Source organism: Hibiscus syriacus, unplaced genomic scaffold (assembly GCF_006381635.1).
Source record: "Hibiscus syriacus cultivar Baekdansim isolate YM2019G1 unplaced genomic scaffold, ASM638163v2 tig00111244_pilon, whole genome shotgun sequence".
Lineage (NCBI taxonomy): Eukaryota > Viridiplantae > Streptophyta > Magnoliopsida > Malvales > Malvaceae > Hibiscus > Hibiscus syriacus.
The window spans coordinates 184,316-195,070 of NW_024063033.1; the positions used below are offsets into that span (position 1 = coordinate 184,316).

The window sequence follows — 10,755 nt, forward strand, 5'->3', positions numbered from 1 at the left end:
TGTTAATTTATTTTTATTTTACATTGAACAATGCAAGTCATGTTTCTATAAATGGCAATGTATTTTATTATACGCAAATGTCGATTCTACATTTATATTTGATTCACATTTTTAAAATGAGGAAAGAATATTCTTTAAAGATAAGAAATAGACGAGTTAGCTTTCCCGACGGGGGATTGCTAATCTCGATATTTCTTTTCAAGTTAAAGAATTTTCTCTGATAAATAATTTGAAGCAAGTTAATTATATTTCAATAAATGGATTATATTTTAATTTTATATTCGATTCATAATTTCCACCAATTACGACAACGCGTAAGTGACACAGTACCAGTTTTTGGGCGTTGTGGGGGGTGATAACCCTTCTCCACGCGTAATCGACTCCCGGACCAATTAATTTATATTTTGGTATACACAAACAACCTTTGTCTTAAAAAACAAGTTTTCTTAAAATTGTTTTAAGAGACGTTTTTAGGTATTCGACCTACCTAACCCAAAGATCGATGGAGACTCATTTTCAATTTAATTTCAATTAATCCAAATCACTAATTTTCCAAAATTAAAGTCATAATCATTTTTTAAATAATATTGAATTGTTTTATCAAAAAAATGGTTATAACAAAAATAATAATAAAATAATTCATATTATCATAAAGCGATTAAAATATGAGCAATTCAAAAGTTAAGTAATCAAAAGTTAAGTAATTAAATTTAAAAAATTAAACTTCAGTTATCTAAATAGGAGTGAAAAGATAATTGAATGATGAATGGATAATTTACCCTTCTACAAAAGAGAGATTCAAATATTATAACAGGTCGGTAACAAAGTGCGGGCATTTCTCTAAGTTTGGACGATGAAGATTGCTATAAAAGCTGAACCTTTCACGAAGTCAAACTGTTGCATACCACAAATCCATTTCTAAAAACAACAAAATAATCTGAGTGTTACATCGTAACATCTGTCATCATGTCCTAATTTTGGTCTCATGGACATCATCTATAAATTCCTCAGCAAATCCTCTGTGAAACTCCGTCGTCGTTTATCTCAGAACATGGACAAGCTTTCTTTCTTGTTATCTTTGCTTCTTGTGGGTACTTTTGGTTTCGTCAATGGCGGAAAATCGAAGGGTAAAAAGAATTTTCAAGTCGAAGTAATTGAGCTGAAGACCGGGAACATATCTGCTAAGTTCACCAACTATGGTGCAAGCATGATGTCACTTGTTGTTCCAGACAAAAATGGTTGGTTCCTTTCCTTCGTTTTCAGATTTTGATTTTCTTGTCTGGGTTGAGATTTTCTTTCGTTTTCTCCTTCTCTGCAAAATTTCAGGTCAACCTGGTGATATTGTTCTTGGATATGATTCTCCCGATGCATATAAGGTTAGCTTTATAAATATATATGATTTGCATGATGACACAAAACTAATTGATCAAACACTGTACAGAACGATGAAACATACTTTGGAAACGTGGTCGGACGAGTCGCGAATCGAATCCGAGACGGGAAATTTTCTTTGAATGGCAAGGAATATCAACTGAAGCCTAATGAAAATGGGAAACACTTGCTTCATGGTAAGCTTAATAATCACTGATAGAACAAGTTTCTGAGATTCTTTGCTTGATCTTTGGTACATTGTGTTGCAATTTAACGAGAAAAAATCATTAGGTGGCCACGGAGCATTGGCTGATGTTGTCTGGGAAGTGAAGAAGATAAAGAAAGATGTTGCCGATCCCACCGTTCTCTTTGCTTATGATAGTCCAGACGGTGAAAATGGTAAGAAAATACATCATCATTTCTCATTGCAGATGACTGATCATAAGGCCAACAGATTTGATCGTTGGTACATTTTGCCGCAGGATTCCCCGGCGAGGTTAAAATCACCGTCCGGTATCTCCTCCGTGCAGATAACCGATTGAGAGTGACAATGAAAGCCAAAGCTATAAAACATGCTACCCCTTTGAATCTAGTGCAGCATACATATTGGAACCTCGGTAACCATGACAGTGGTGATATCTTGTCCGAAGAACTCCAGCTTTTCGCTAATGAGATCACGCCTGTCGATAATGAACAAATCCCCACAGGTAAACTCGAACCTGTGAAAGGAACTCCATATGATTTCCTCGAATCGAGGGTGATTGGAAGTCGAATCAAGGAACTTCCCGGAGGTTACGACATAAACTATGTCATCGAAGGTCCCGACGACCCCATCAAGATGAAGAAAACAGCAATGCTGAAGGATCCGAAGTCGGGGAGAGTTATGAAACTGACTTCGAACCAACCCGGCCTGCAATTCTACCGGAAACCTGATCAAAGATGTGAAGGGTAAAGGAGGAGTAGTTTATAAAGCTCATTCGGGACTGTGCTTGCTGACTCAAGGCTTTCCTGATGCAGTAAATCACCCAAATTTCCCTTCCATAATTGTTTCACCAGGAAAGCCTTACAAGCATAAAATGCTGTATAAGTTCACGATTGCATCGGACAAAGATAAAAAATCCGATGGGAAGAAATCCGATGGGAAGAAATCCGATGAGAAGAAATCTGACAAGTCATGAGTTAGAACAGTTTGTTTTTTTTGACAGTCCTGATATGGGACTTTAGCATGTTTTCTTTTTGATGTAATTCATTCTGTTATTTGATTATCCTTTGATGGATTAAATAAGAACAAGTAATTTTTACTATTGCAGTGTTGACGAAAACGGGTAAAGAAAACAAAAGAACACGAGAATTTTACGAGGTTCGGCAATGTGCTTACGTCCTCGGTGCCTAGGCGGCGCTAGAAGTTTTTATTCAAAAATGATATTTTAGGTCTAGGTTACATCTCTATTTATAATAGAAAACCCTGGTACATAATTACAAAATTAACCCTGTACCGTACCGCGAGGGCTGCGCCCCCGCACCCCCCAACCCACATAATTCGTAACCCCACAACGAGACTTTCTTTGTAAGGACAGTTGATGTTCGCTTCGCTCACTCCGCTCCATCTCCTGTCCTCTTTACTGGTATATTTATGAGCCATACCTAACAAATCTCTACCTTGGCGAATATCCTGCCTCTTGGAAAATTCAATGTGGGTTGGGTTACCTTGATTCTTTAACAACTCGAAACATTCAACAAGTCCAAGCAATGCTTGAACTTGTCTATCGTAACTGGCTTAGTGAACATATCAGCGGCATTTTCATCAGTATGTACCTCAGCGGCATTTTCATCAGTATGTACCTTCTGAAACAAAACCTCTCCAGATGCAACCAACTCTCTGATCTTGTGGAACCTTACATCAATATGTTTAGTTCTAGCACGATACACCTGATTCTTAGCCAAGTGAATAGCACTTTGATTATCACAAAGCAACTGAACTCCACCTTGTTGAACACCCAACTCCTTCACTAAACCAGTAAGCCATAAAGCTTCTTTTGCAGCTTCAGCCGCTGCCATGTACTCAGCTTCAGTTGTAGATAGAGCCACAATAGATTGAACAGTAGACTTCCAACAAATAGGCCCTCCACCAAGAGTAAAGACATACCCTGTCGTAGATCTTCTATTATCCAAGTCACCTGCATAGTCTGAATCCACATATCCTACAACCAAAGGATTATCCCGCTGACTCCCAAAAACAATTCCATGTCCCACAGTACCCTTTAAGTACCGAAAGATCCACTTGACTGCTTCCCAATGTTGCTTACCAGGTTTAGACATGTACTTACAAACTTGACTAACAGCATGAGCTAAATCAGGACGAGTACATACCATCGCATACATCAAGCAGCCAACAGCATTAGAATATGGAACCTTTGCCATATCTTCAGCTTCCTTATCTGTCTTGGGGCACTGTTCTGATGAGAGCTTAAAGTGATTCGCCAATGGAGTGCTAACTGGTTTTGCGCTGCTCATCGCAAACCTTTCTAGCATTTTCTCAACATAACCCCGTTGAGATAGCCGCAGTTTCCTTGAGTCTCTGTCCCTGCAAATTTCCATTCCAAGAATTTTCTTTGCAGCACCTAAATCTTTCATATCAAATTCCTGACTCAATAAAGTTTTCAAACCGATAACATCATCCATGTTCTTCGCAGCAATCAACATATCATCAACATACAGTAATAGAAAAATAAAAGAACCATCATCAAGGCTCTTAACATAGACACAACAATCATACTCACATCGGTTGTAGCCAATCTTGATCATATAGGAGTCAAACCGTTTATACCACTGTCTCGGAGACTGTTTCAACACGTACAAAGATTTCTTCAATCTGCAAACTAAATGCTCGTTTCCAGGTTGAGTGAAACCTTCAGGTTGCCGCATGTAGATCTGCTCCTCTAAATCACCATGCAAAAAAGCAGTTTTAACATCCATCTGCTCTAAATGCAAATCCCAACTAGCCACCAATGCAAGTACTGCTCGGATTGAAGTGTGCCTGACCACAGGAGAAAAGATTTCATCATAATCAACTCCTTTCTGCTGTGAAAAACCCTTCGCTACCAAACGAGCCTTGAACTTCTCCCCCTCTTTTTCTGTTACTACTGGTTTCTTCTTATACACCCATTTGCAACCAATCGGCTTCTTACCCTCAGGAAGGGGAACTAACTCCCATGTGCGATTGTGATTCAAAGACTCCATCTCCTCAACCATGGCTTCCATCCACTTGTCGTTTTCCTGACTAGTAACGGCATCATGAAAAGTAACCGGATCATCACTGCTAACAATAAGTGCAAAAGATACCAAGTCTTCAAAACCCAATCTGTTCGGAGGCTTTATATTCGTCCGTCTCACCCTGTCTCTGGCGAGACTATAATCCTGCAAATCATCCGTAGTGGAACCACCAGAAGTCGGTTGAGAAGTTTCTGGTTTCTCAACTGGAAACTGCTCGAAATCCACCACTGTCGTGTCTTGCTTCTGCTGCAACATGGATTGTTCATCAAAAACGACATCTCTACTAATCACAACTTTCTTCGCAACTGGATCCCAGAACTTGAATCCTTTGACACCTTTCTTGTAACCCAGAAAAATGCACTCCTTCGATTTTGCATCAAGTTTGGATCTCTCATCAGCAGGTACATGCACATAAGCAGGACAACCAAAAATCCGTAAGTTATCAAAACTAACATCATGACCAGTCCATACCTCTTCTGCAACTTTCCCAGCTAGCGATGCCCTTGGCGATCTGTTGATAAGGTAACACGCCATGTTAACAGCCTCAGCCCAGAAGTGTTTGGGAAGCCCCATTCAACCGCAAACATCTGGCTCTTTCATTCAACGACCTGTTCATTCGTTCCGCAACACCATTCTGTTGTGGTGTCTTGCGCACTGTAAAATGCCTCTGAATCCCATGTTCCTTACAGAATTGTAGGAACTGTGAATCTGTGTACTCCGTACCATTGTCAGACCGCAAACACTTGATTTTTCGTCCTGTTTGGTTTTCTACCTCAGCTTTCCACAGCTTGAACTTCTCAAAAACTTCAGATTTCTGTTTCAAAAAATACACCCAAACTTTCCGTGAAAAATCATCAATAAAAGTAACATAGTACCTAGATCCACCCAAAGACGATGTCGTGGAAGGCCCCCATACATCAGAATGCACATAATCAAGAATCCCTTGAGTTGTGTGCTTCGCAGTCTTGAAACGGACTTTAGTCTGTTTACCAAGAACACAATACTTGCAAAAGTCGAGCTTACAGCTTTTGACACCATGCAACAAGTTTCTCTTGTGTAATTCTGCCATACCACGTTCACTAAGATGAGCAAGGCGCATATGCCACAATTTTGTCGTATCATCACAGGACTCAACAGAGTGAACTCCACCTGCAACGGTACTCCCTAACAATCTGTAGATATTCCCTGCAGTCATCTTGCCTTTCATCACAGTCAATGCTCCTTTAACAATCCGAATGGTTTCCCTATCCTCGTCAGCCTTAGGGATAAAACCATTCTTGTGCAAAGTGCCCAAGGAAATCAAATTCTTCTTCAAGTCTGGGATATGTCGAACACCACTCAACGTCCGAACGGAGCCATCGTGCATCTTAATTCTGACATCACCAATACCAACAATATTGCAACATCGATCATCACCCAAATAAACCGAACCAGAATTAACCGGCCTGTATGTCGAAAACCATTCCCTATTTGGCGTGATGTGATAAGAACATCCAGAATCAAGAATCCAAGCATCCGTCAATTGTGTCGTTGAAATAGAAAGCATATCACCCTCACTGCAATCAGAATTATCATCCTCGACCACGTTCACAGACTTGGATGAGCCATCACGCTTCTCATCAGTCTGCTTTTTCAACTTCGGACAGTCTCGCTTCATATGTCCCGCCTCCTTGCACTTGTAACAGTGAATCGTCTTCTTATCCCTGGATTTGGATCTGGAATTCCGCTTCCCGGACCCTGCTTCTCTGGCTTCCGTCCACGATCTCGATTACCCTTGACATATAAGCTATCGGCTTGAGAGCTTTCCCCTGCATTCTGCTTCCGCTGGTTGTGAGCCAACAAGGCTGCAGTAATCTCCTCAACATTGATAGTCTCTTTCCCATATGTAAGAGTAGTCACCATGTGTTCGTAAGAGGGAGGCAACGAACACAACAGAATCATCGCTCTGTCTTCATCCTCAATTTTCACATCAAGCCGAGCCAGATCAGAAACGATTTGATTGAATACATTCACGTGTTGCGCCAAATCGTGATCGTCCTGCATCTTCAGCCCATACAGCCGCTGCTTCAGATACAGTTTTGTCGTTAAGGATTTGGACATAAACTGACTTTCCAACTTCCTCCAAATTTCGTCTGGAGACGATAGATGCATGACGTGATACATGACCTCGTCCGCCAAGCATAATCGTATGGTTCCTGCCGCTCGCTGCTGCAATTCTTCCCAATCTTCCTCATCCATCGACGCCGGCTTTGTAGATCGCAAAGCCTTCAAGATCCCTTGCTGCGCCAATAGATCCTTCACCCTCGTTTGCCATAATCCGAAGTTACCCTGACCATCGAATTTCGCGACTTCAAATTTTGCTCCTGACATCTGATACCAATTGTTGATGAAAACGGGTAAAGAAAACAAAAGAACACGAGAATTTTACGAGGTTCGGCAATGTGCTTACGTCCTCGGTGCCTAGGCGGCGCTAGAAGTTTTTATTCAAAAATGATATTTTAGGTCTAGGTTACATCTCTATTTATAATAGAAAACCCTGGTACATAATTACAAAATTAACCCTGTACCGTACCGCGAGGGCTGCGCCCCCGCACCCCCAACCCACATAATTCGTAACCCCACAACGAGACTTTCTTTGTAAGGACAGTTGATGTTCGCTTCGCTCACTCCGCTCCATCTCCTGTCCTCTTTACTGGTATATTTATGAGCCATACCTAACATGCAGGTATAAACAGATTGCAGTAATTTTGGTTGATGGTGTGGGTAATGCAAATGCAAAGTTTTCCACTTTAGTTGGACACTGTGAATTTTAATATAATATTTTACTTTCCTTCTCACATTGAATAGTGTGGTTAAGGTTATTTTCAATTCTATACATGTGCACCGAAGCAAACCGCCATAAAGATAAAGATTTTATACCGAAAAATGAATTCTCCTTTTAGATTAATTTGATAGAATCATGTTGAGTATATAGCGGCGATGAGTCGTCCGAATATTTTTACGTTAATATATAAATGTTCAAACTGAATTTGAAGATTTAATTAAATTATATAAATCTATATGAAAAATTTCACCAACTCATAGGTACTTAGGAAAGAAAAGATATTAATCAAACTTATTTATGACAAAACTTCAGCTTTTGCATGTTCTACCTTATGTAGAAATCTATTGGGGAATCAAACGTTAAGTTTATTTTTGAAATAAAATAAAATTTAAAGTACCAGAACGAAATAAAATTAATAGTTTAAATATTAAAATAATTTACCCTGAGTTAAATTATATTCTATCGTTTATGTTATTTTTTTGTGACCATGGAGTGGGCCATTGTCTAAGTAGACGCACCCCTATATTCGCCCAGGATCTTAATAGGGGTCTATTTATAGTTGAGACCATTAAAATGAGAAGAATATGTACTTTTAAAATTAATTTTACATTTACTAAGAGAAAGCTCTAGCAATTGTGAAATTTGTAATTGAGATCCTAAATAATTTTAAACCTATATTAAATCAATTATTGTGAGGAAAATTGTACTCTTAGAATTAATTCATACAGATCTAATAAATTTTAAAAGCACATAAAACAAAAGAGGAAAATTCTATTACATAATTTTTATAAATGACAACTTTAAATATACAAAAAATTATCTTCTAAGATCTAAAGATGAATCTGAATAAACCTTCTTGATTTATAAGATAGAAGTATAAAATCAACTTGATAAAAAAATAAAATGAGTTAGATCTGATAGAGGTGGTGAATACGATTCTAAGTTTCTAAAAAATATATGTGAAAAACTTAACATTATTTACGATTCTAACTTTCTAAAAAATATATGTGAAAAACTTAACATTATTTGTGAGTTTCTAGCCCCTTACTTCCCACAATAAAATGGTACAGCTGAAAAGAAAAATAAAATACTAAAATAAATGATCAATGCTATGTTGTTAAGCTCTGATTTGACTAATATGTGGGATGTGGTAATTCTTAATGCAAATTATATTTTAATCAAATGCCTCATAAAAGATTAAAATATACCTCTTATGAATTAAGAAAAGGTTATATCTCTAATATGAATTACTCGAAAGCGTGGGGTGTTTAGTTAAGATAAATTTGTCTTCTTTCAAAAAGAGCATTATTAATTCTAAAACTTTTGATTTATATTGAGTGATATGTTTATACTAATAACTTAATTTAAATGACTGAATGTTCAAGACAGAAGACAATTTTTTGGACTCAAATTTGTTTGGAAATTGTGTATGTGGGGTAGCCTTAAATGTAATTTCAGATGAGAAATGGACAGATTTTGGAGTCAAAAAGTGGATTATGAATCTTATGAATATTCCATTTTGCGTGTTGAAAAATGGGTTAGTAGTCATATTAGATTATTCACTTTATATCTGAAAAAAGAAAGAAGGATAAAGTCAATACTTGAGCCCCACATAATATGTTTTTAGTCAATACATTGATATCACTTTGTATTTCCCTGGAAAAGACTGAAAGATAAAATCACTTGACAATTATATATCCAAATGCTTGTCTTTGATCTGCGGTGATGACAGTCACAACACAATACATCTCAAAGAACAACTGTCAACATTTGGAAGAAGATCCTTGACTTATGCAATCTGGAGCGTCCGGTGCAGCCGTGGGATTTAGAGTTATAATTGGGGATGGCAATTTAGTCTAAAACTGACAATTTTAATCTGATCCAATTTGATAGAATCAGATTTTTTTTTAAAAAAAATTTGAATTCATATCGGATCGGGTCGGATTTTATGTATGAGTGAGCTCAAGTTTGGGTTCGGATAGAGGGTGAAAAATCTTCGACCCAACCCTATCCGGGGGTAATAGTGTAATTTTTCATATAAATATATAGATAATTGTTATAATACATCTCTCTATAATTTTTTAATTATGTCCTTATTTTATATCGGGTGGGTCAGGTCGATTAGGTGGAGAAAATATGCTCTTCGGATTGGATCGATTGGAAGGTATATATTTTTCGGATCAGATCATATTCGGGAGGAGATATATATATTTTGAGTCGATTGACCAAAAACCAAATCCAACCGGACCATTGCTATCCCTAGTTATCCTGAGCTGTTTTGCTCTTAAAGTCTTAAAGATAGAAATCTACTTTCCTTTTGGTGAAGAAGAAAGGAATCAGAGAATATTTGAGGTGTAATTAGACGAGATGAGGAGCTACTTAACCTGGTGAAGGAAGTTAGAGTCAAACTTTATGACAGGGAAACCAATAGATTTGGGACTGTAAAATCTAACTAATCTTTGTATAAAGTAGGGTTTTCTTGAGTAGGTATCAAGTTTTTTTTAATACTTTTGTTACCTTGTAGCAGCTTTTTCTTATGGATATATAAAACATACAAATTATCCTTAAAAAAACAACTATTAACACTTATCAAAATTGACCCAAAGACTTAATTGATTTAATTTTTCGATTTTAGGGTTCATTAGACATAAAAATACAAATGAATTTAATTGATTTTTTTTCAAAAATTCATATACTTTATACACACTTAAACAAAAAATTAACTAATTCTTTAATAGTAAGGGTAATTACAATGTAATACTTGTTCATAACTTTTTTAACCAATTGACAATACATATATATCTTGTAAACACCATTGCTTAAACTAATGATCTCTAGGAAGAACAACATTCTCTTTTTTTTATTGGGATTGCTTCTTGATGGATTTATAATTAACTAATTTTTAAGAATTGGAAATAAAGCTTCAATCATAGTTATATAGCCATGGCATCATACATCATATGTTTACACTATCATGGCTAAAATATCTATACCCTTTCCCGCTATTTGTACCTAGGGACGGAACTATGCGTAGTTCTACGGGACACTGTACTCTTTAATTTTTTATTATTAAAAAATATATTGAAATAAATATCTATTTAAACCTTTAATTTTTGATGTATTTTTTTATTTCGTTCAATCTATTTTTTACTGTTAATTATATTTTTTCCTCTTTAAATTAAAATTATGGCTCTTTCTCTGTTTGTATCCGAATCTTCAACATTGGCGTGCGATGCGATAGTAATATGAGAAACTGTATCAGCGTCTCCCTGAAGTAGTTGAGGAGT

At 37.0% G+C, this 10,755-nt stretch overlaps 1 protein-coding gene across 1 annotated transcript; it reads left to right on the plus strand.

Annotated features, from left to right (window-relative positions):
• Window positions 1–1,049: 1,049 nt before the first annotated feature.
• Window positions 1,050–2,465, plus strand: LOC120157350 (galactose mutarotase-like). Its single transcript, XM_039168500.1, has 5 exons — window positions 1,050–1,238; window positions 1,327–1,376; window positions 1,442–1,568; window positions 1,663–1,770; window positions 1,854–2,465. The coding sequence occupies exons 1-5, from the start codon at window positions 1,052–1,054 to the stop codon at window positions 2,321–2,323; spliced, it is 942 nt and encodes a 313-aa protein (XP_039024431.1). The 5' UTR covers window positions 1,050–1,051; the 3' UTR covers window positions 2,324–2,465.
• The last annotated feature ends 8,290 nt before the right edge of the window (window positions 2,466–10,755 follow it).